Below are 26,819 nucleotides of genomic sequence, written 5' to 3'. Positions count from 1 at the left end.
TATATATATATATAAAAAAGAGGCCGCTATAAGCCAAGGGGTCATAGAGGTTGAGACTCCATAATTTTTAAACAAACGGCATGATTCTGGTGGTGTAATTAGAATTACACATGAGCCTCCTTTACTTTCCAAACTAGCTGGTACTCATCGATGTTAAGCTTGATGGGCTTCCAGCCGAACCGGAGATCAAACCCCAGTCCTTCGCAATATCAGCTGAGCGCCTTAACCACAGAGGCATCTTGACTGAGTGGTTAAATGCACTGTTAATATAATTAATATATACTTTACAATATGACCACGTTAATTAATATATACTTTACAATATGACCACGTAAATACATATTATATAATTAATAGTCTATAATAATATATAATCAGTATACTCTATATAATTAATGTATACTCTAAAAATTACAGAGGGCACAAAAAGACCCAGACAAACAATTTTTAATGTAACTTTATTAAAAAAAAAAATTTAAAAAAAATATAACAAATAATAAGAAGAGTAGACTTTTGCTAATAAATAAATTCAATTGGTTTCAAAGTGGTGAACTTTTGCAGCGATGCAGAGGTGCAAACGCTTGTTGAAATATTCAGCAATGGGCTGCAAGACCTGTAATCTATCATCCCATTCCCGCAGAAGTGATTGCTTCAGGGAGTCCAAGCTTTGTATACAGTGCAAAAAGAAATAAAAGAACCGACTACCCTGAATAATTTTTGATCTAACAATGGGATCTTCAAGTTCTAGGATTCAATTTTAATGGCACGAGGGGGTGACTTTAAATATGGTAATTAATAAGTGCAGACGATATTTTAGGTTACGAAACCAGACACAAAAACGTACTTTCTATGAATAAATATAATCGTGATGTGAGCGAAATCTGTGGAATAGTTCCCGTGAAATCGAATTTTAAATATTTGACTTTTTAAAATTTAATTTCTCAGGAACTTTTCGACCGGTTTTACTCAAATTTTGTATTTTGCCGTGCAAATATGCATTCTTTAAAATGATGCAAAAACTTGTATACCTTACAATACAAGTTTGTTAAATAAAATAAAAAAGAATAATAAATATTTACTGAAAGTTATTTTTTGCATAGAATTATCTTTGGATAAATGAATTTCATAATTGGGTGAAAAATTTTTTCAATTCGCTTAGAAAGTTCTGGATACATAGTGAAATACGCAAAAAGTAAAATGAACATTAAGGGGTCCAAACTTTGGAGCCCTCTCCTGTCCGGACCATGTTTCCCAGATTGCGGTTACTCCCTATATTTCGGGAGTCAGAAATCTGAATCCATGGAAAAAAATGTATGCTTATTCAGAGAAAGTATGCTTTTGCTTTATTTCGCAACTTGAAATATCGTCTGCTCTTATTACTTAGTATATTTGAGGTCTCTTCGTCAAGCCATTAAGATTGAGTCCTAGAGGGCGAAGATCTTCTGGGGGATTCTTTTTTTTNTTTTTTTTTTTTTTTTTTTTTTTTTTTTTTTTTTTTTTTTTTTTTTTTTTTTTTTTTTTTGGCACACTGCACATAAAGATTTTATCGATAATTTCTCCAAATTAATTTTTTTTTAGCATTTTGTTTGGATCATTTGATTCTAGTCTTACTTATTTATTATTTTATTTTTGTGGGTTTGCATCAATCTATTGATGTCAAATTAATAATTTTGCCCTTTTAGCAACTTTTTTTTCAGATTCAGTTTTCAATTTTCCATTCTTTTAACTATTAACTCTTAAATGTTTAATTGCAGCACAGTCATTTTAATTGTAATTATTTTATTTTAATTTTATTATTTTCAGTCTCAACAATATATGGCTACTTGGTTTAAGTCCTCACTTAATTGATATGGCTATTTTTATCTTTAATTAGGCTTAATCTGAAACTATTGCGTATGGGTTACTCACTAATTTATAGGAACTAATTAGAGGCTCATTTCATTTACGTTTTATTGGAGTATTTGGGGAGATATTTGTAAAACCCCCTCATAGTAGTTTAAAAGATGAGTAATAACAACTTCCATCGACAGCAAAAATACTGGAACCCGCTCTCTGAAAATGAGACACAAATTTTCTAAGCTGCAATTGTCTGTTGACTTGTTTAAAGTTATTAAAATAAAGTTTTGCCGTTAGATCAGCTTTTCTCATTTAAAAAAAAAGACTACTCGACTTCTAATAAACCTATTATGCTAAAATTTGGTAACTGATTTGAGTATAGCTTGCTGTTCGTATTCATTGTAGCACTTGAATTTTGGTAAATATTTTAAATTTTTTTCCTAATGGGAATACATTTTTTTAAATAAAAATACAAAAAATAAGCTTTTTTTGAAATTTAAAAATAGTTTATACTTTTAATATTTCACTTTTTTAAAAAACTAGAATGGTTTTAAAAATTTCATATTTGACTGCCTATTACAAGTTGCTTCAAGTCATTAACACGAATTTTTAAACTGTCATCGTGCGCATGAGACATCATAGTATTTTTTTCCTTCAAAATTTAGTTCTCAAAAAATTAAATTCTAAAATATTTTAGAAGTGTTTCCAAAAAGTGTTTACGTTCAAATAACTGTGCTTATGTTAATTCCCACTGACAAATTCAGAATCCTAAGTTAAATTTTGGATAAGTTATGAACAGTTGAAAAATCTGACCATTGCTGCTCCTTCGATGAAATCAAAACGACAAGTCTGTTTAAGTTTGCCCTTAAAATTGTAACTGCTGTATTTGCACGGTTTTAATAACTGTTCGTTTGCTGTGAGTAGCAAGCATTGGGGAATTCATGTTGTCTTTTGCTTGTCAACTATGCCAGGCTTTGACTTTTGTTGTTCACCAGTATGCTCTGTTATACTTTTTCTTGCGATCCATCGATTCCTGGAGTGGAAGACAGGAAGTGCATCGCAACTATTATGCCAAAAGGTTCAGTTTTAAGTTCTATCAGTGTTAAGCCAAAGGTTCAGTTCTGTATCATTAGGAAATTAAAAAGAAAATATTGCAGAAAAAGTGTAATATTTAAAAATAATAAAACACATATACTTTTTTCTATGCTATTTAAATATTTTTCAGATTTTTTAAAACTGTTTTTGGTTGATGCTTTTTGGCTAGATATGACAAAAATTGTCATGTCTGTTACCATAATAATATTGCGAGTTTACAATCTAGAATATGCTGGCAAGGACTCGTTGTAATTTTCAACGCCTGATATTCACCAATAGAAACAAAAATTCGTCGCTTACTATGTATGATCTTAGTCGTGTAATAAAGATAATTATATTTTAGTTTTTAAATCTCTGAGAGCTGTATTAACTGTTTTCATAATGAATTTCTATCAGCTTCTGTTCTGTTAAACCTAGTTCGAATTTTTTTTAAGATTCTATCTGTGCTACGCTGATGTTTAATTTACCAACTAATTTTTTTCAAGAGTTAGTGTATATATGCATTCTAAATTAATTATTCTTACTTTATATTGTATTGTAAGAATAACTTAACTGACTCTTATTTGCATCTTATCTTACTCTAATCATTTAATGTTATTGATTAACTGAAATGCTGGCGACTACTTTACACCATATTAAAAATATTAAAACAATGGTCATATTATATTTAAAAAAATGAGATTTCAAAACCCATGTGGAAATCCGTGCCATTACTTATGTCAGCAAAACAAAGTAAATCTGCGGAGGCCGGTTTTTCTAGTAGGGTCGTAAGTCAATGTAATTTCTCTATGCCTATTTTTAAAAATAGTTAATACATTCTGCATACTTTTTTGAGCTCTTGCGGCTAGTTTTATCAACGTATTTTTATAGCCAATTTTTTTAAAAGAAACTTTTCCCATGTCAAATTTTAACTGTCCCAATAAACATCTGGATTATTGTTTTCACTGTTGAGTAATTTAAAGATTTTTTTTCATCGAAATACAAATATCGTAAGTGGAAAAATTACGCATTAAATTTATTTTAGAATGAACAATACTGAATGTACCAAATTTTAAATTAAACTTATTAATCTTAGGAATTTAAGGATGAGTGGACAAGAGTGTTTGCTGGAAAAAATCGCGAGATTTTGGAAAACTCATTTTATGAAGAATTAAGGAATTTTTTTATGAATTGCTATTATCCAGAAATTCATTTAAAAAAATATTTTTCTCGAAATAAAGCATACAAACTCTTCAACATAGAGCATATTCAGCTTAAAATATAAGCAAGATGTTCCCTAATCACCACTCTTATTGTATATCTTTAAAATCCTTGTAAAAAATGAAATAAAAAAGGAATAAAAGTTTCTCAAAGAAAAAGTAAATTTATTTAAATGGAGAGCCGGAAGAAAAATAACAATTAATAATGGCTTTTCACCTACTCTTAGTTACCTTCAAAATTATAAAGTTTGGAGTTCCTTTTTCCTCGGTAGTGCTTGTTTATTTTTCAAAGCATATTGCATATTTCTACCCACAATGCATATTGACGAGAATGAATTAAGAGCAAGTAGTGGGGTGAGACTACAATTTTGTTGAAATTAGTTCTGTTTTTTTAGATCACAAACTCTGACTTAGTCAAGAAGAAGGACCTAAATAAAAGCAAATTGTTTTTGATTAATCACCCTGCTGGCACCGACCGCATCATGGCTTAAAATATTCTCAGTTGTAGACGGATAAGGGGTTAGAGTCCCTTTGCCGTCAGACTAATCATGGAAAGTTTTCGTGGTTTTCCTCTCCATGTAACGAAAATGTGGATTAGTTCCATCAAAAAGTCCTTCACGAAGGCAAAATCTCTCCCAATACTTGATCCTGGAATTCTCTTGGCTTTTAGATTGGGTTCAAAATTGCAAGGCTACGGAGTTGAACATCGGCAGCCGTTATGTCAAAATTGGGTCAGCTGTTCAACGACAGTTATAAAATAAAATAACTTCCAATTATACCTGCTTTGATACTTTTACATGTGCCATGCTGTAGTGTGATTTTTCAGATTTTGATAGCGCACCGTTTTTTTCACACTTAATTATTAATGTATTGACCCCTAAACTGTATACTATTTGTTTTTATATTTGGTAAGGTTCTTACGGAACATGTTGAATATTGTAAGATTTTCTTTACGGAACACATTGCATATAGTGTGTCACGTATTTATATTTTTAGACAATTGGTAAAAAAGCAAAGCGAAAGGTGAATTGATTCCAGTTCCATCAGACATCTCAATCATGATTGGTCGGAAATTAGAAATTTTTTTAACACTTAAATATTAGTTTAAGATCTCTAATATGCAAAGTTCTCAATCTTCATTTTGTATAAGGATTCTAAATATATTTATTAAGGATAATAATTACGGTACATGCTAATAAATATCAATTATATTGAGTATGAAAAATAATTCTTCGGGGATATTAAAACAAAATTTTTTTGAGAATCATCCAGATAGATTTTGATAGATTTCTCTAATATGCAAAGCTCTCGATCTTCATTTTATACAAGGACGGGGCTGCCAACTTTTTAAGTTTTGGGGAAAAACTTCATCTAATGGTAGTTATGTTTGCTTAATATACGAGTCTTTGTTTCGTAAATTTAATATCAAGTTACTTTTCCACACCACTGCAAACAAATGATTCTTATGAAATACAATGATTCTTATAAAAAGTTCAAATGAAATCCCACTTCGTTCCAACTCTCTCGTGATGAGGTTTTTAAATTGCTAGAAAATTACCCAAAATTCTGACTGCTTCATTTTTTAAATGAAGCAGTCAGCACTCCATAATTTTTTTGCGGAAAGCGCAGTTGCTAGCAGCCCTGCAAGTATTATAAAGATAGTGCAATAATTACGGAGCACGTTAGTAAATGTCTATTATATCCATAATGAAAAAAATTATGCTGGCATTAAAATAAACACTTTTAGAGAATCATCCAGATTAATTATGCTGAATGAGTTTATTTTTTTTTTAGTTTTAGAGAATGACATTTAACTAACTTTTATGTCTTTTGCAGGCAGCAAGTCCCGCCTGTACTGAACTAGAAACAATAATGCTCGATTGGCTAGGTATGTAAGATTTTGTATTGAATATTTAAAACAAAATAAAAGCAAGTTTATTTCATTTGATTTTTGTCTTTCATTTCAATATGCAGTAATTGGCCGTCCCAAATCGGAAGTAGGTTGACTGGTTTAACATGTAATAAAGTAAATTAATCTTGCAATATATGAAGTATATACCTATATGTATGCTATTTCATAATATGCAGAAGAACTACGCTTACGCAGAAGGATTTTTTAAATTGACCAAATGTTTTTAATTAGTATACACAATAATGAACTCAAAACCTAAATAATATGATTTAATTAAATTATTATGGGGTAAAATGATTTATATTTGTTTGGATTAGGTATAATTCTAGATCTCCGTTTCTGTTTTATAGTACAAAATCAAACATTACAGTATCAGCCAACGATTTGAACATAACCATAGGGTAGATTCATAGAAGTAGCAAATTAATGTTTAAGCGAGGAAATGAAACAAAAACGCAACCGAAATTTAAAAAGTAATTACCGAAGTAGGCGGAACTGAAAGAAGTCTCAAGACCAGTTTGATTACTGGAAGCAGAAGAGTTTAGAGCTGATTATTAGAAACTAACACAACTTTTCATCTGGCAATCAAACTGGTTATGATATTGCTCATTTCACTTTCCTCGCTCGTGATTTCATAGATTTCAATAACATTTTTGTTTTTTGTTTTTGCTTGTGACTCTTAATGCGATTTCGTTTTTGTTTTCTTTTTTTGAAAATATATACTAAGGGGGAAATCAGTATATTCAGAGTGTTGCCTTCATTTTGAAATTCTGGTTAAAATTAAAGTAAAAAAAATATAAACTGCGGTGGTCGCAAATTAATGATGAGCGTGAAAAAAAACAAAATCTTCGCCAAAATCTGATTGATAATTTATGAGGAATATAATTTATGGGATTAAAAAAGTTTAAATCTTTTTTATTGTCAGATGAAACAGATATTGAGAGAAGGTAAAAGGGGAAAATTAGACAGCCTCCAAGCTTTTCTTTTAATTAATATTAATTTGATGCTTTTAATTTCGCTTCCCTCAGTCTTATTTTTTTCTCTTCATTCATTCATTTCTGACCATTACTGTGAAAAAAAAGGAAATAAATACAATTAAAAATAAAAAAAGGAGAAAATTGACGTGAAATAAAAAAAATGAAAAATATTAATGAATGAATCAAAAAATTACATTTTTTAAATTAAAATTATAAAAAACAACAACGAAAATATGTATAATCTCGTCATCAACTTGCACGATTATATCTGCAAAAAGAGTTCTTTCTAATATTGCAGTAATATAGCCAAATCATATTATATCAACAGAATAGTGTGAGAAGCACCAAAGAAAGAAGTAAAAGGAAAGAAAACGATTGGTTAACAATATTTTACCAAGTACAAATCAAAAAAATTTAAAAAAAGGGCAAAATAATACTCAGATAGAAACATATAAAGTGAGCGGGGAGAACGAATATCATGTATTTACGAACGAGTTGCAAAAATGATTTTAAAATATTTTCTTCACTAAGTTACCAGATTATTAAATATGAAATTAAAGCGTAAATAGAGGGTAGTAGGATATATTTTCAAGGCGCGTTCATACTGAAGAACCTTATTTGATTCGTTTGTTTTCTTGAATTGGCCCAAGGTAATAATATAATAACCTAGATAATTCAGAGCTTATAATTAATAAAAAATCGAAATTCAGTTACAAGTTTTAATTTATAGAAATATTTAACTTTTATTGAAAAATATAAATTATTAAATTGAATATTGGAGGAGGTTGTAGATCAGTTACATAATTTTTAGCCATGAATTTGCCCGAATAGGATTTGCTCATGGCAAAAATATTAATCGAGATAACCAAAAGATTTTTTATGAAATATATTTTTTATTAACTTTAATACTAAGTTAACTCAATGAGTTTACAAAGATTTCTTTTGTAAAAGTTTGTAATACTATTCTATTTGTAGGCTAAAATTTAAAATCGTGAAAAATGTCAAAAATATTAGTTTTAATTCTATCAAAATAAGAATGCATTCTGAAATGATTGAATTCTCGATTATTTATAAATTTATTACAATTAATATCTGAACGACGTTGATTAATTCTAATGCTAACAGAGATACTAGCTTGTCCAACATATTTCATATTGCAAAAATCGCATCTTAACATATAAATGACATTAAATAACAAAGTGATTTACAATTATCGCTATTTTAAACTATATGTTTTTGATCAACATTGGGGCAAGTTTTAACATCTTTCATCGTTAACACGCTTTATAACAAGGCAAAATTATAGTTTCGTATGAAATTCTGAAAAAACTTTGATTATAATTATTTTCAGAATAGAAGAGTGTCGATTCAATGGGCCCCTCTTAATCAGGTCCCTCGTACTGGGTACAATATGAAGAATTATTAACACATTTTTAACTGGTGCTTTATTTCTTTTTTAATTCATATTAAAAATTGAGCTCAAAGAGCCCCATATACGCTATTAATTTCGATGAAAATTATCGAATTATAATTTTGTATTTAAAATTCGACCTTTTATTAATTATAAACTTTGAATTACAATATATTATTACTTTGCTCAAATCCAGTTTTAGGGTGAATCGAAGGACAAATCAAATGAGGTCTTCAGCTCCATTCCACTACTCTCTCTACTCTTTCATATTTTGTAATCGGGTTACTTAGTGAAGAAAATATTTCATTTTTGCAAATAATTCGAAAGTACATCCTTTTTCGCTTTATATGTTCTCTTATATTTTCCTATTTCTGGTTTGTTTCTTCAATTTTTGTGATTTTTTACTTTCGTTTATTTCTTTGCTCCTCACACAATTGCATTGATATATTTTGCTTTGCCCATATTAATATAATAGTAAAACGCACTATTTTTGTGGATATAATCGGGTGCGCTGATAACTAGGTTATATTTTTTCGTTGATATATTTTCTAATTTTAATTCATTATTTTATTTTTCTAAATTTTCTTAGTTTTTTAATAATTTTTTCTTCTCACTAAATCTTTTCCCCCTTTTTTATTTATTATTTTTTTTTTAAATGTTCATCTTATTTCATGGTTTCTATGTACATGCAGCTTATGCGCAGTTTATAAAACTTAATATATCTGAAATTCTTAACTTTTTCTTTGAAAACTTCTCTTTTCTGTCTGTCATTCTTCATTGCCTCTTGTTTACATATATATATATATATATATATNTTTTTGATATATATATATATATATATATATATATATATGATATATTTTGCTATTTGTTTATTAGTTTTTTAGCCTCATAAATTTTCCTTATAGGACTTCAAGTTTATTAAATTTTTTGTATTTTAGGAAAAATGATTGGATTGCCGGAAGAGTTTTTGTGTTTATCAGATAAAAGTAAAGGTGGTGGGGTAATACAGGTATAAATACTTAGTTCACTTATATTTTAACAGCTGTTTACTTTTTTTCCTCCCGCCAATCAGTTTAAATATTGAATTTGATAAGATTTGGGCTTAATATAAAGATACTAAAGATATTAAATAATGTATTTTTTAATTACAATAACAATTGAGCTAAAAATATTTCAGAGTAGTTTTTAAAGTATAATATAATTAATAGTTGACAGAAATGGCGAAAACTTAAGAAATTTGTTTTAGTGGACTTTCGAATGCAATTGCTAATTTTTGTTTTATCATCTTCTAGATTAAGAATAGCAATTATCAAAATTAAACATATAACTTATAATATTTAAGGTCACTAAAAGATGAGGTTTAGTGAGTTGATGGATAACTCAAAAGAGTTACAAATGTGGCAGCACAGAGGGGCACAAATCAAGAAACATAACTCGGAAAGAAGAAAGATTAGTTTGAAAGATTGTGCTCAGCCTCCTTTTTGCGAATGTTAAATTAATATGGATCAATGGATAAACTTGAAGTTTTGATACAAGAAAATCGACTCCAAAACGCAAGAATAATTTACACATGTGTATGAAACAGACTCAGTGAGCAGGAAATGCGTTTACTTTCTGAACCATCATCGAATGATGATTCCGAGTCTAATTCTCAAACTTCCCCATTTCCTTACTTGTTGTTCCAGGGAGTGTACCCGACACTGCACATCCACCGTACTTGCCTGATTTAGCACCTACAGACTATTTTTTGTTTCCCTGCTTAAAGGGGGTCCCAAAGTTTACACGTTCTTTACACATATTAAACATAAAAAAATATGCCCATTTGTGCACTCAATGATACCTAAAGAGACCTCCGATAACACCTTCAAGTGTTTATCTGACAACAGATCTTACTTTGTGGGTGATTAAAGATCTTTTGTTTATTTTCTCACATTTGTTTTATGTTTTCCTTCTCTTATATTTTTTCCGCACTTTATATAATAATAGAAGGCAGTAAGAAAAGTAATATTTTCAAACTTCATTTTTGTATTACTTTATTATTATATTAATATTCTTTTAGAAGTTTAATTGTAAAATTAAGGAACATACTCACTTTTTCGTACCACTTGAATCTAAAAAGTAATCATAAAATATGCATATTCTGTTCGTGAAAACTAAGAAATATGTATTTTGTAAGAATTAACTGAAAAATCAATGACATTTTCAAAGGTTAAAATTTTATCTCTAAAATCTGCATATTTATTTTCAAAAATATGTCAAATTTTAAAATTATAATTAGATCTATATTTAACTTTAATTTTCTTTTATAGAATATTTATTTTGGGATAATGGTAACAGTTTTTCTTATCTACTCTTCTTATTATTTTTTTTTAAAGAAAAAACCTTATTTTAATTTTCAAAATGATAAATTAAGAGCAATAATCTGGGTAAAACAAATATTAAATTTTAAAAGTTTCATTGTTTCATTAGAAGTTCATTATAATTGAAACGTATTAAATGTGAAAGAGATAAAAGCAGTATGAAACTACAAATGAGCGAAATTAACAGCATTTTTGAGATGAAATACGTTTCACAGGAGAGATTAAAAAATATAAGAATAAGGGTCATTCTCACTGAAAAGGTATAAATAGACTAAAAAAATTTCTTAAATTAAAGTAATTAAAAAAGTGATAAAAATTACATAAATGCCTTTATTTATTTTTGTTATATGTCCTTATAATAATGGTCAAGTTTTCTATTTTATTTTTTACAAGATTTAAAATATTTTAAATTCTGCCTTGTCCACGGAGGAGATGTAATAGTCAACGGAGGAGACATTTTATGTTATAAAATATAAAATGTTTATGAAGACTAATTTTTTAATTATTGGGTACAACTGATATGAGTTTAACATTAATAAGTAAATAATAAAATATTTCATTATTAGAGATAGAGCTACTTCCGATTAATCATGCTGCTATGAAAGGAAACATCCATTTTTAACCTAGGTGTACAATTTTTTAAGGTAACTCTTACTGAATATAAATAAATTAGAATGTAAAGACTATTGAAATAAAAATTCAGACTCCACATGAAAGTTGAGTGTTAAGGGTACTATTTCATGAACCTTTTATGCAAGTTAAACATACTGTCATTCAAATACCGTTTTTGTTTTTTCTCTTTTCTTCTTGTTATTGTTTCTTTTATCCCTGGGCACAAACGGCCAAACGGCTTGCTCTATCAATTTCTAGAAATTTAAGTATATTTAATCACGATTTTTCTGTTAAATCTTTTTCTGATACAGATTTTAAAGTTTCTTGCACTTTTTTTTTTTTCTTACTTTCTTCAAACAATATAGGGTTTTCTTTGGAATTCTGTCTAGCTTGTCTCATACTCAAGTCGAGCTTTTTCTGTTCCTTTCTCTTTTGCATTTGAACATTTAATTGCTTTCTTTTTTTACATTTTGGTTTTGCCATTTTTTTCCTAAAATTTGAAGAGAAAAAAAATGTTAAACATCACAGAAATTATTTAGAAAAATTGCCAATATTTACTTCTCCGATAAGAAAAAGTTAAACTTAATTGATTTTCTTTAAAAATATAAACAAATTAACACATTTGTTCCATTTTAAAAAATATCAATTAAAAGAAAATTGTTTTTAATTATTAAAATTGTATTATGGTTATCCAACACATTGCCTCTTCCATTGACTGCGTCTTCTCCTCCGTGGACTTGTTATGTCCATGGAGGGGACGTCCACGGAGGAGACAAAAACGAAAAATAGGGCAGTTCTTTTTATTAAGCTATGTTTTTTTGAAGTTATGTTTATTAAAAAATAAGAATGAAATATTAAATACATTTAGAATATACACACATTAAATACACAGAAATGCATATGATTTGCTTGTTAGGACTTTACGAAAAATGATGAAGAAAAATATTAAGAAATCTGCTGTATTTCCTAATATTTATTACAAAGGGACTTAAAAAATTACCTTTTTGAGAGAATGACCCATAAATAACTAGTTGAATATGCAAAAAGTATTTATCGAAGAAATGCTTTTATAGTTTTTGTATTAATTTATTTACTTTAATTTTAAATTTTTCTTCCATTTTATTTTATTCTCTTGTTAATAATACACGGTTTTGTAATCAAAACCTATTTCACTCTACTGGTCCAAATGTTGTTTTCAACATAAAATATTAATAGTTTCTTTCATCAATATTTTCTATACGAAAGATATATTCATAGTTCATTCCTCGCCTTTCTTTATAAAATAATTATGTTACAAGTTTTTTCTTTCACAAAGAATAAACTTATCTTTTTCAAATTAGCTCAAATAATATACTTGACACAATTTAACTATTAGATTTTATTACAAAAAGCAATAAAAGAGAGTTTGAAATATACGATCGAAAACAATAATATAATAGTTTATTCCATCATCATGTTATTTACGAACCATATTCTAATAGTTAATTCCATATAATTCCTTATGGGATAAAGATCTTGAAAGTTTTATTTTCTTTATAATATGTAAAGATATCTTTCTCAATTCATCTATAAAACATACATGTTACCATACAACTATTACGCTTTACTTCTCTATAAAATAACACAAGGATTTGTAATCAAAACATTTATTTCCTATACAAGTTCACACGTCACTCTAAAAATGGCATGCAAATAATTTTACCTATTAGCATGCTATTTTCAAAACTATTTTCGTAGTTAATTCCATATATATCTTCATGGAATAAATATGTTATAATTTTTTTTCAAATGTAAAAATTTTTAAAAACTTTGAAAAAAGTATACTTGCTGCAAGATTACTATTAAACCTTTTTTTACGTAAAATACCATTGGGATTTGCAATCAAGACATTTTTTTGCTTACCGAACAGCTTACTAATAAAAAAAAAAAGCATGCTAATAATTTATGCTCTCAACATGATTTTTTCGAAGCATATGTTAATAGTTAATTTTACGTAAATCTTTATGGAATACATATGTTGTTAGTTTTTTTTAATGTAAATATTTTTAAAACACTTAAAAAACACAATTTGTATCAAGTTAATTATTAAAAATCGTTCCTTACGTAAAATAATACAGGGATTTTTAATCAAACCAATATTTTTTGCTTTACTGATTCAAGCATCGTGCCAAAAATAACATTTTTATAATTTAAGGCATCAAAATGCTTATTTTCTAAGCATATCTATATAGTTAATTCCACAAATTTCTTTATGGAATAAATATGTAAATAGTGAGTTTTTACTTAAAGTCTTTCTTTTAAACGTCTAAATAACATACTAGTTACAATTTAACTATTCCGTTAAATTACGGATCTCTCTAGCTTTTAGAATGCTCGAATTCTCTAATAAGAAGAGGAATGATTTATTTATTTCTAATTTAGGAGGCACTTTTTGTCAGCTTTTACCTGATTATAAAGAGGAGAGCACCCCACTCACCGACCCTCCTCTGAATGTCAGAGGAATTTAATAAACTTAGAATAGAAATTCCTAGAATGGATCGATAGAATCATATTTATTTCACTGGAATTATAAAATGCACTTGCTTAAGGGAGATTATATATTACAGACATCTTATTTTATGATATCTATGAATGGCAGGGAAGATTTTTTGTTACTTTATTTGGAGTTGTTAGGAGTTCAATGTTTTTTTCTTCCTGGAAGAAATATCATGCATTGGCAATTATAAGATCGTTGTTTTGTGAGAAATACTTTATTAAAAAGTTATGGAAAGTTCAGATTAAAAATGAGGAATTATAGAAAAATTGTATAATAAAAGTATTATTTAGGAGGAAATACATTAAATATTAGCGTAAAATATGTTATTTACAAAAGCAGTCAATTGTGTTAAAATTCAGTAATATAGTGTAAATGTATCGAATTACAAATCATGAGTGAAAAATTTGTTTTTTCTCTCTGGAATATAAGGAAAAATCAAATATTTATTATTTTACTGATTCAATAAGATACTCATAAATCGATAACTAAGCTTTTTTAGCAGATTAATTAGAAATTAACAATAGTAAAAATAAATTGATAAGAATCGCTATGGAGACAGATGAAGTTGACTCTTACAGCGTGCAAGGAATGCGTAAGATTTCGTTTTTTTTTTTTTGAAAAAAGGAACAAATATTTTTTATTTTAACAATTTAATAAAATATAGATAAACTTCATAAGAATTACTTCGGAAATGAATGTTAAGGATAACTTTAACTTTGTGTGACAGGTGCTTACGTTTCCGGATTTCTCTCAGAAATTTAAAAAATATCTAATACGTATATATATAATTTTTTTTTTAAAAATTGACTTGTTTTATGATATGCTGATTAAGATATTAGCTAGCTTTAGCAGCGTACAGCAGATGTAATTTTTTACCTTTTTGCCCAATCATGTACTGTATGTGTATATTTATTTATTTTTAACATATTATTATTCATATTTTTAATGTTTATTTGATAAAACATTATTATATTTTGCATTATTGTACTATATATACAGTAGGGTTTTACAATATATTATATGTAATACAATATTATTAGATTGTATTGCGTATAATATTATTGTATATTATATTATTGTAATTTCTCAATTACAATCATAAGATCCTTCACTTGGTCATGAATATGTTTTTCTTATTTGTATTATTTTTAGTTTATTTGTTAAATTAAGTTGTTGTTGTCAAAAAGTTAATTGTTATCTGGAAAATCTTAAAAAAATATTTTCTATTTTATAAATTTAATTGTGATAATTTCATGTAAAAATTTTTCGCTTAACTACTGTTTAATTTAAGAACAAATCTAAATATTAATTTTTTGCTAAACAATCCATGAATAATGCGTTTATTTATTTTTATTTTGTTGTTATGCTTTAAATTGATATAACGACAGCAGTAATTAAACCAAGTGAGCTCTTTTGCACACTTTGATCAGAGAGGGTTCGAACGTGAGTGTGTATTATAAAAACGCGCCTTTTATTTAAACATAGAAAATATTGTTATTGAACACACCGTTATACTAAAGATTCGTAGTTTATAAGACATTGCTTAATCTTCAAATATTTTTACATTACCATCATTTTTTAGAATTTGAGAAGATGAACTAAAAAAGATCAATGAGACAGCAAAATAAAGCAACAATACTTGACACTATAACACTTAGCTTGCCCATACAAGTAAGCACTCCAGCAGAGAACTTGTAAATCTTGTTTTTTGTAAACAAGTGTAGAAATCATTTAACCAAAGAAAATTCCATGCAAAAAATTTTTATATTTACTCATTACTTTTTATTATTTAATAATTAAATTAGGGTATACAAGTATTTAAACAAATTTAATCTACGTAATTTTAAATGACAAAAATTAAAATTTGAAGAAAATCGGTCAAATAGCTTGTGAGAAATAAATTTAAAAATACTACTTTGACACGGCAAAATTTACAAAAGGTGAAAATAACTAGGACATTATTAAATATTGGACAAAAATATTGGAATTCTATTTTCTCGATTGACTGACCTCCACAATTTGAGGATCGAAATACCGGTATATTTAGAAGTACGTTTTCGTATCTGATTTCTTTAACTTAAAATATTATCTGCTCTAAGTATTTAGCATATTTAAGTTAAGCATCTAGAACTTTTTAGATTGCATTTTAGTACGTGGCAATCAGATTACTAGATCAAAAGTTATTAATGTGTTCCGTTTTTGTCTTCTGCATATTTCCTGGAATCGATGCGAGCGTAGTGTACTGCTCGTCCCCGACCTTATCCATACGCAATCTCTCCTTCACTGTACAAAATTCTAGATCAAATTACTGTTAAAAGTACCAGAATTTCTTTTTACCGAAAAATCCATTTTTACCGGAACAGGTTAAGGAACAAGAAATCTGATATACCGTAATTTTTATTGTAATAATTACAATAAATCCACTGAATCACTCTAATTAAATAAATATTACTGTAAAAATTACGGTATAATATTTTCCAGTACAAACAGATTCTACTCTAAGATGAATTTTGCGGATGATGTACCAATACTACTAGTACTTTATACAGTAATTTGATCCGGAATTTTTTACATTATTAGTTTTTCCTTTTAATCAGGTTTATAAGCAATTCTGAAAAGTTTTGGTTTTAATGAAACTTTGTCTTAACAAACTTTTTTCTAACATTATACGAAGCAATTTTGTCTAATTATAATTTATTTTCAGTTGTTTAATGTGTTTTTGAAATATTCTTTACTTTATTAAAACTGAGTTTCGAAAAATGCACTGTTATGCAATTTTGAGCAGTAGAGAAAAATGTATAATAAAGAAAATGAAGTAAATTAGCGTCAGGATGGACCATAAAAAATGATTAAAATATGGTATTCTTATTTCAGGGTTCAGCTAGTGATTGTATTTTAGTTAATTTATTAGCCGCCCGCCATTCTGCAATTAAAGCTCTAAAAGAAGAAAAACCTTTTGTAGAAGAAGGTGTATTGCTCTCTTCACTCATGGCATATTGTTCAAAAGAGGTATTCTATTCATCTAATTATTTGAATCTAGATATTATAAATGATTTTTCTATCTAATTATAGAACTAATAATTTGAATCAATAAGGTATTCAGAAATACTATTGAAATAGTAATAAGCAAAAGAGATGTTACATTAAACAGTATAATTTTAGAGTTTAACATATTCGATACATATTTTTATTAATTGTGGTGCTTTCTTGACTTGATTTCGGAAACTTTGCCGTAAAAAATACCATAAGGCATATATTTGCCATGAAAAAGCTATATCTATATCTGGAGTTTTGCCTATGGAGAAATTTTACCATTCACTTTTGCCATCATAAACGTCTGGCAAAATTTTTCAATATGCGTATAGTAAATTTTTCCCACATGCGTATGGCAAATTTTTACCATAGGCAAAAGAATAGTAAAATTGTAATATTGGCAAAAGAATATGGGAAAAGAAGTGTAAAATTGTACCATAGGTAAAAACATATTGACATATCCTATTGCATTTTTTTTTACATAGCAAATTTTATCATAGCCATAAAACTGTGGCAACATTTCTCCACAACTCTATGGTATATTATCATTCAATTACACATAGGCGAATTTAAGCATAGACAATAAACAAGGATTATTAAATTACAGTGAGCTTTTGGATCACTTTCACAAGAATGTTTGAAAAAGATAAATAAAGTCGAGAGATTAAGTAATTTAACATATAAGAAAAAACATCAATAATTATTGTATGAAAATGAAAGACCCTTACCGGACAACACTCAGATAATTCTAGTCTTTACGGCAAAAATTACTTGGAAAATAATTAAGGCAATATGAGTAACTAGAAAAATAAATTGGAATGGACTCACAGATTTGTTTGATGTTTACTTTTCATTTATTAAAAATTAATCATTATATAACAGATTGAGCAGAAATATCATCATATATCATCATTATAATCATCATTATAATTATTATGAAAATCATTATATATCGAAGAGCAGAAAATATAACATTTGACATAAGCGCAATTCGCACAACATTGTTGCAGCAGAGTTAATTTGGTTTTGAATGATTTTTCTGAAATCAATTCAATTCTAAACCAAGTTTTTTTTATTAAAGTGACCAAGTTCAAAAAATCAGAAAAAAAGTTGTCGAAAATAGAAGGATATTGATTCAAGAAATTTGAAAATCGATTAAAAACTAAAATGACAGAGTACGAAAATTATCAACAAAATAATAATAATAATAATAAACTTTTTTTAGCCGGATTAGCACTCTGACGAGGTATCGGTGTCACACTTGCCTTGCCACCGACTTGACGGCAGGAGAAATTTTACAAGTTGAAATGATGTTTTTTTTTGTGAAAATAATAGCAAATAATTTTAAATAACTACAAATTTCCATGAGATGAGCGAACTTAATTGAAAAGTACCATTGTTTCTTGTTGGATTGGTTTAATTTACGCAGAATTGAGCTAGATTATTAGAGCTGGAACACGCCTGTTTCGGCGACCATGTCCACTCTCTCATATAAATGATGCATGCGTATAATGTGTGCCTATTATTTTGCTTTACGTCTATACTTCTCTTTAAGCATGCTACTATGTTGCGGTGTTCCGCCATATAATACCATACAAATTTCTGTGGTTATCATAGGTTTATGGTGTCTTGCCATATGAATGCCATATAAATTTCTATGATTACCATAGGCCTGTGCTGACATTTGTATAAATTTCTATGATTACCATAGGTGGGTCTATGGCAAATTTTCCCGAAGAAAATATTGTATTCAACACGTAAAATCTAAAACCTAAAAATGAGAAAACAATTGATTTTAAAAAATATTGTGACTGCGATCACTTTTTCACAATAAGCATTACATTTTTATTATGCAGCTAAATACATAAGAAGTTTCTGGAAAAATATTAATTTTATTTCGAATAATTTAGGCTCATTCCAGTGTAGAAAAAGCAGCCATGATAGGTTTTGTGAAATTAAGAATTCTTGATACAGATGAAAATTTTAAACTTCGAGGCACAACTTTAGCTAAAGCTATGGAGGTAATTTTTATATTATTTTTGTTTTTCATCTTTAAACTAGTCCTTTTGAATTTCTGAAAAACTTCTCGTATTTTTTAGGAAGATAAAAATATGGGACTCAAACCTTTCTTTGTAAGTATTAAATAATTCTCTTCACTTATTGACTATTTTCTACATGTTTATATACTCCTTGTAAAACTTGAATCCCATACAAGCTGAAAGGGAATAGTATTTAAAAGCAAAACCTACCTTATTTTTAAAAAGTAAGTTCTTTGTCTGTTAGTGCTTACCATACAGCTTGCAGCATTTTTAACTCAATAAGTTTTGCATAGAGCAGCCCATAACCCTCAATTTTAACTTAGATATGGTTAAAGCATATCAAAATTAATACTTACTAACTGGTTCGAAATTCAAATAAAAAAAAAATGCTAAACAATATTGCTACTGCTCGGTAAATTTTATACACACCAATTTTTTTCCCCTTTCTTCAAAAACTTGTGAAATAGATATCTCAAATCATTATTCAAGTAGAGTTTCGAATTGCTTTCAAGCATTTCTACATTAAACATGGGTCACATAATTAAAGGTACGAAAATCTTTAAGTTCGATTATCAAAATTGAAAATTTTCGATCAAAGTTTTGTTAATTGCATTCATATCATGCAAAATACACACATACTGTAAAGTGAATTATTAAGACAAATGCATCAATAGTCATTTTATCTTTCTCTATTACATATTATATAACAACATGTCATTTTAAATATACTTCTTTAACGCTATTCTGAGAAAAAAATGTGCTCAAAGCTACCAGAATATGGTAGAATTTACCGTGTTTCTGGCTCTACTGGAACACCAAACAGATCGGTAATTTTTATCAAAGCATTCTGACAGTGGTTTTGATAAAATCAACAATAAAATATGGTTTTATAATCCGTGAAAATGTGGTAAAATTTAATAAATTTACCAAGATACTTTAGAGTATAACATGAAATACATTTATTCGGTTAAATTCGCTTCTCAGTTTTGTATTTTTTATTAAATGATTGCTAATTAAAACTATAATTTTAAGAACCAAAATTTCCGGTAAACCGTTACCATGTGAACAGAAAAATGTCTAATGAATTGCTTAAATTCTATATATTTTGGTTTTATTAACAAGAAATGTGTTGTTTTTTATACCAGAAATGTCATTAACGCATGTCATCAAACGGTAATTTTACCAGAATTTTTTTTTCATGTAATGTTTTTATTCAAAAGTTTATTTAAATTGTTGACCAGCTATCTGATAATTCAAAAATTTAAATGTTTGGCAAAGGAAAAACCCGTAAGATTTTAAATATTACAGTTATAGTTAAGGAAAGAAAGTATCTCTTCACTTCGTCATTTATCAGTTTCTTTTTTTTCGTTTCGGGCATTTCTGAAACCAAAAAAAAAANAAAAAAAAAAAAAAAAAAAAAAAGAAAAAAAGATTCTGAAAATTAATTAAAAATGTTTCATATTATTATGTTTCTAATATGTTTCTAATTTGCTAGTGTTCGAATCAAAAACGAAATATTGTTTAATTTCTCTAGGAATACTTTAATTATAGGCAAAGTAAAAAATTTTTACTATCATAAACCGGAGAAACTTGACGGTTACTTTATTTTAATTTGATATTATTTCCTAATTGAAGAGGTCAGTGTTAAAAAGGGGGTATGTTACAGATCTGCACTTTCGAGAAAAGCTATTAAAACTGCGTCGATTCGGAAAGATTGTTTTAATTATTTCCTAATTGTTGGATTCTCTTCTTTAAGCAGCCTAGAAAATTACTCGGTATTCGATAATCGGTGATTGATATTCCAACACCAACAAAAAACATATTTTCGTAAAAATGTTACATACCCCTTTAATATACCCGCTTCGATGGAATAGACAATTTTCTCTTTATTGTGCAGTCGAGAAACTTCTTAAGACACAAAAAAGTCACATTTTAGAAGTTAAACTTAACTGCATGCAAGCATGTCGTTCTTTTATCCATCTCAAGTAAACTAGGAGTTTCGGTAGAAAAAAAATGTGTTCAGGCTCATTAAAATATTATTTAAATATCTACGGGAGCAAGTTTTCCTTTTGCTTATTTTTACCGAAAAGGAAGGAGCTTACAGAAAACTCTAAATTCCTTAGATTTTTTTTATAAATTGCAAAGCATATTTTTAAAAATCTAACGAAAATATAGAGATATTAGAATTTGCAAAATTTAGCTAAAAAGGAAAAAAATTATTGAACTCTCCCAAAGGCTCGTTTAGTACTGCTACTCAGAGCCATTGTTTCCACTGAGAAATGAAACAAAAGTAACAGAAAAGTTTTATTTCGTGAAATATTAAAATTTGTGAATTTTTCAGGTAGCAGCAACATTAGGAACGACATCTTGCTGTTCATTTGATCCAATTTTTGAAATTGGTCCAGTTTGTGAAAGATTTGGGGTTTGGTTACACGTGGATGCAGCATATGCAGGAAGCGCCTTAATATGTCCTGAATTTCAACACCTATTAAGGGGCATAGAAGTATGTTTTTCTATCATTGTATTCTTTTTACCTCATGTCATTCGTAATGACACATTTTAAGAGGTTAATTGTATTCATTTTAGTAAATTAATTATAAATTATTTATATTTGTAGTAACCTGAGAAAAAAGTATGTTCAAGACTACCAGAATATGATAAAATTTAAGTTCTATGAGAGCACCAAAAAAGACCGGAGTCTTTTACTTAAGCACTTTGGTAATGATTTAGTAAAATTAACAAAAAAATATGGTTTTATTACCATGCTGTTAGATAGCAAATGTTGTGAAATTTGGTGATTTCATCATGATGCCTTAGAGCAGAGATCGCCAAAGTGGTCTATATAGACCCCCAGGGGTCTATTTGACATAAGTGGGGGTCAATCTGAGCCAGGGGGTCGAATGGGGGTCGATCCGAACCGGAAGGGTCGAAGGATTATCAGTGTTTCTCAGATATGTGACAATTAAAAATAAAAGAAGAAGACTTGGAAATATATACTGGTAATCTTCAAAAATTGAGCGACATTTTAAACTGCGTTTTGTTGATTTGGAAAACATTGACATCCCTGATTGGATTATTGTGCCATTTTCTGCTCAAATTGAAAACGTGGACATCAACCTGCAAGATGAGCTTGCTGAATTATTATGGGGATTTGAAGCAAAGACGCTTTTTAAAAATTTAACAATAAGCAAATTTTGGACAAATATAAATATAATGCAAAAATATGTAAGACTTTACGAAATAGCTCAGCCATTTATGATAGCATTTCCAAGTTCCTATATGGTTGAAGCCGGTTTCAGTCACGTAAATTCAATCTTAACTAAGAACAGAAATAAATTAAATGTGGAGTTTCGAGGGGATTTAAGATTAAAATTGACCAATTTTGATCCCAATATAACGAACCTTGGAAAAAAAAAAGCACCAGGCACACCCATGTCATTGATTAAGAAGCAATAAATCCACAGTTACTTTACTTATTATTTCTACTTATTTATAATTACTTATTATTTAATAAATATTAAGGTATTTAAATTTCAACATTAATATATTTTTCATAAAACTATTGTTGCACAATGTTTTATTACTTTAATGTTTGAAATCATAAAATAAATGTACAAACACAGTATCTAATAGAGTTTTATCTTAATTAACAGAAAATTACTTTTATGGGGGTCGATGGAGATTTCGAAAAATTATGTAGGGGTCGATGATCAAAAAAGTTTGTCAACCCCTGCCTTAGAGCATGGCGTAAAAACCATTTATTCGGTAAAAATTACTTTTCAGTTTTGTTGAATGTGTGGTAATAAGAATAGTTTTATAATATGTGATGAAATTTGGTAATGTGGTAAGGTTTGGTGATTTTTTCATGATACACTTGTGTAAGGCATAAAAACCATTTATTCGGTTAAATTTACTTTTCGGTTTTTAATTTTTAGTAAATGTGGGGTAATAGGAACTATAATTTTAAAAGCCAGAATTTCCGGTAACCTTTACCATACTAACGGAAAAATTACCAAATGAATTGTTTAAAAACCGTATATTTTCATTTATTAGTAGAATTGAGGTTTTTCCTTTACCAGAAATGTAACAGTAATTTTACCAGAATTTTTTTCTTCGTGTATTCATCGCTAGTTTTGGAAAATTTGAAAAGTATTACAGAAGACAATAATAATCTTTTGATTGAAACTGATCCATCATAGTAGCGTAATAAGTATTCATTATAGTCAATTATTAGAATAATTTAATTGAAATTTACTCACGACACTAGTCTCTCATTAGAAACACTAGTGCGATGGCTATGTTTCACTTAAAAATTTGATCTGATGGTTAAATTTCACTAATAATGAACTAGTGTGACTAGATTTAAAATTAGTGTCTTTAAAATTGTTTTAATAAATGCACTTGCGTGATTATAGTTATTTTATTTCAGTATGCCATGTCTTTTAACATGAATCCAAATAAGTGGATGTTAGTGAATTTTGACTGTTCTACCATGTGGTAAGTAATACTTTTAATAAATTTTCGATGTTCGTCTTAAAATAATATATTCAATATGCATAATGATTATTTCAGGGTAAAAGATCGTTTCAAGTTGACGCAAGCTTTGGTAGTAGATCCTTTATACCTACAGCATAGTTTTTCAGGCAAGTTTTTTATTATTATTAAAAAGTATGTTTTCTATTCTTTTGCAAAATTCTTCACATTTCTCATTTTTAATGCTTTTGATTGGTAATAAATAACTTTTAATGATAGCTTAACTTTTTGAAACTGTTTTCCCATTGCTATACTCAAATTTTGTTGAAAGCAATGCGTTTCAAATTGAAACAATTAAAATATTTCGCTTCAATAAACATTCTGATATATTTCTTTTTTGTTACATCTTTCAATGAAACTAAACAAACTACTTCAAAAGTGTTCAATTTCTATGAATTCTAGTAAATAAGGTATTTTTTTTATTTCTCAAGAAGACAAAATCCTTAGATTTTTATATGAATTAATTGCAATTTAAGATACCAGAATTCTTCTAATGCGTGAACAATACTGCTGCCCTAAACAAGAAGGTGTTGTATCTTCAATTCGAAGTCAGTGCAAAACAGTACGCGGGCAAACAGTGAGTAGGGCAAAACAGTTCGCGGTTCGTACTTATACTTGAACTGTTTTGTTTGTACTGATGATTTGGTAGAGAGATAACAAACCTGGATGCATAAACCTGGTAGACAAACCTGGTATTATAAACCTGGTAGAATGCGTCATAAGAATTGGGAATCACGTTGCGGAGCAACCCATAGCTGAAAGTTTATCATGCGATGCATTATGGAAGGGTTGTTCATGAGCATTTAAACCGGTATTTTCAATCATATAAATATTAATTTCATCTTTTCTATTGATTTTATTTACTTTTATTACCGTCGTTGAACAACAGACCCAATTCTTTAGGGTTTACGACTACTAGTGTACATCTCCGCAGCCTTGTAATTTTGAACCTAATCCAGGAGACAAAGGAACTCCTGGATCAAGTATTGGGAGAAATTCGCCTTCGTGGAGGACTTTTTGATGGAACTAACCCGCATTTACGTTACATGGAAAGGAAAATCACCAAAACATTCCACGGTTAGTCTGACGGCAAAGGGATTCTAAGCCATGATCCGTCTACCACTGAGGATATTTTGCGCGAGCTCTGTGGTCGGTGCAAGACGGATACGGAATTCGTATCTACCAGCCATTGCTGGGATTCAAGCCCGGTTCACCTCATTGGAAGGCGAATGTTCTATCACATCCTCTGAGCCATCACGGCTCTTTTGTTCTTATGATTACGGTCAAAAATTGCATTTTAATAAGCTTATAATACATGTTTCATCCTAATTAATTGATTTGTCACCTTAAATGTTAGTTAGGCTTCAAATCAATAAACTACTACAAAATAACTAAATTTTACATCAATTATCAAGAAATTTAAGATTAGGATAATTTAGATAAATAAAATACCGGTACAAATGCTCCCGAACAGCCAGTCCATAGTAGGAGAACACCCTTAATAGCGTACAGCGACATTTCTGACCATGAGTTTCTCAATTCCTTATTTTATACCCTACTTGCCCTATAAACGCTAAGATGAATCTCCTTGTAATTTTTTCCCTTTAGAATACAAGTGGAGTCAAGCCAACCTAAGTTGTAAATAATTATATCTACAATTAAATATCATCAATTTATGCAAAATCCATAATATACGGTGTTCACAAGCAAATTNACAAATAATTAAATATATATATATATATATATTGAGAGTCGCAAATTAATATTTAAAAGTAGAAATAAAGCGGATGGGAGTGAAAAAAATGAAACCCTGTTTGATCGCTGGAGGTATCAAGGGCGAGTTGAAATTAGTTCAATAGAAACACCCTTAAGTTAATAGGCTAATCAAACTGGTTTTCTTCCTAACTTTTTACTTAGAATTTTTAAAATTTTGAGTAATTTTTTTTAACTTTCTATATCAAAGATTTATTTGTAAAGTATTTGCTTAGGTGCATTATTTTTTGTCTTAAATTTTGATAATACTTCAAAAAATGCATGTTAAGGATGGCTAGTACGGTGGCTATTATAAAAATTTTAATTGGATTATGACCTTTATTTTCTGAAAATGCTCCAATCCTCGTGTTTATCGCCTTACAACAGCTTCATGAATTCCATGAATTGGATTTGGATTTGGCTAAAGAATAATTTTAGCCGATATATATATTTTGGGAAGAACATTGGATATTTTTGACAAGAAGGATAATTTGGGATGTTTTCCTCCTTAAACTGTAAGAAAAAAACTATATAGATTGCTATTTTATGATATTTAATTAATATTTTTATTTTTATTTTATGAACATTCCAGGCTTTTTCTTTTACTCAAACACTACGAGTATAGAGTCATAATTATGGTTAAAAGGGCATTGAGAGAAAAAGCATTGTTAAAACTTCCAGAATATGGAAGAGTTTACCCTGTTTCTGGCTCAATGGTACGGTAATTTTTGATAATTATTGGTAATAATTGGTAATGACATTAAAAAATTAACAATAAAATATGGTTTTATTACCATGCTGTTTGGTAGTAAACATGGCAACATTTCGTAATTTTACCAAGGTACCTTAGATCATGGAATAAATTCCATTTATTCGGTAAAATTTACTTCTCAATATTACTAAATGTGGGATAGTAAGAACAATGATTTTCAAAACCAAAATTTCTGATAAACTGTTACAGTACGAAAAGGAAATTACCAATGGATGGTATAAATACAGCATATTTTGGTTTTATTACCAGAATTAGGAGTTATTTTTTTTAAACCAGAAATTTTATTACTATACAAGTACAGTAATTTACAGCATTTTTACTTTTCCGTGTGGCTGAGTGTAAATTCCTGAAACCCTCACAAGAAAGTCTAGAAGATTTATTGCAATTATATGTTATCATTTTATTTTAAGTTTAATAATAAATATAATATTTCCAAATGCAATTTATAGCCAAAATATAATCGAAAAGGGATAAACATAGGCAGGGAGCGTCTCCAGAAAGTGATGGGAATGGAGGGAAATAAGGGTTCTATTCAGATTCAGTAGGTCAATTTACATAATAATGGACGGAAATTTCGTCAGGGCTCAAGTCGTCTTTTTATCAGTGGTCATCGGATCAGTGATGTGATATTGCCGTTCTTTCTAAAATATAGATTACTTAGATTGAGTAACAGCTCACCCTCCTTCAATGCATCAAAATCAGCATATATATATATATATATATATATATATATTAGGCTTCAAATCAAC

At 28.4% G+C, this 26,819-nt stretch overlaps 1 protein-coding gene across 1 annotated transcript in view; it reads left to right on the top strand.

The window, feature by feature from the left end:
- The window catches only part of LOC107448396 (aromatic-L-amino-acid decarboxylase-like), a 93,288-nt gene that overhangs the window by 54,987 nt on the left and 11,482 nt on the right, over positions 1-26,819 (top strand). Inside the window, exons 5-12 of the mRNA XM_071187322.1 lie at positions 5,967-6,018; positions 9,372-9,442; positions 16,816-16,950; positions 18,885-18,995; positions 19,074-19,106; positions 21,355-21,516; positions 23,443-23,510; positions 23,586-23,656. Coding sequence (XP_071043423.1) covers positions 5,967-6,018; positions 9,372-9,442; positions 16,816-16,950; positions 18,885-18,995; positions 19,074-19,106; positions 21,355-21,516; positions 23,443-23,510; positions 23,586-23,656 — 703 coding nt within the window. The remainder of the gene's footprint in view (positions 1-5,966; positions 6,019-9,371; positions 9,443-16,815; positions 16,951-18,884; positions 18,996-19,073; positions 19,107-21,354; positions 21,517-23,442; positions 23,511-23,585; positions 23,657-26,819) is intronic.

This window comes from Parasteatoda tepidariorum, chromosome X1 (genome assembly GCF_043381705.1).
Source record: "Parasteatoda tepidariorum isolate YZ-2023 chromosome X1, CAS_Ptep_4.0, whole genome shotgun sequence".
Classification (NCBI taxonomy): Eukaryota; Metazoa; Arthropoda; class Arachnida; order Araneae; family Theridiidae; genus Parasteatoda; species Parasteatoda tepidariorum.
The sequence above is the reverse complement of the archived record's forward strand: the minus strand, read 5'-3'. Positions and strand labels throughout refer to the sequence as shown.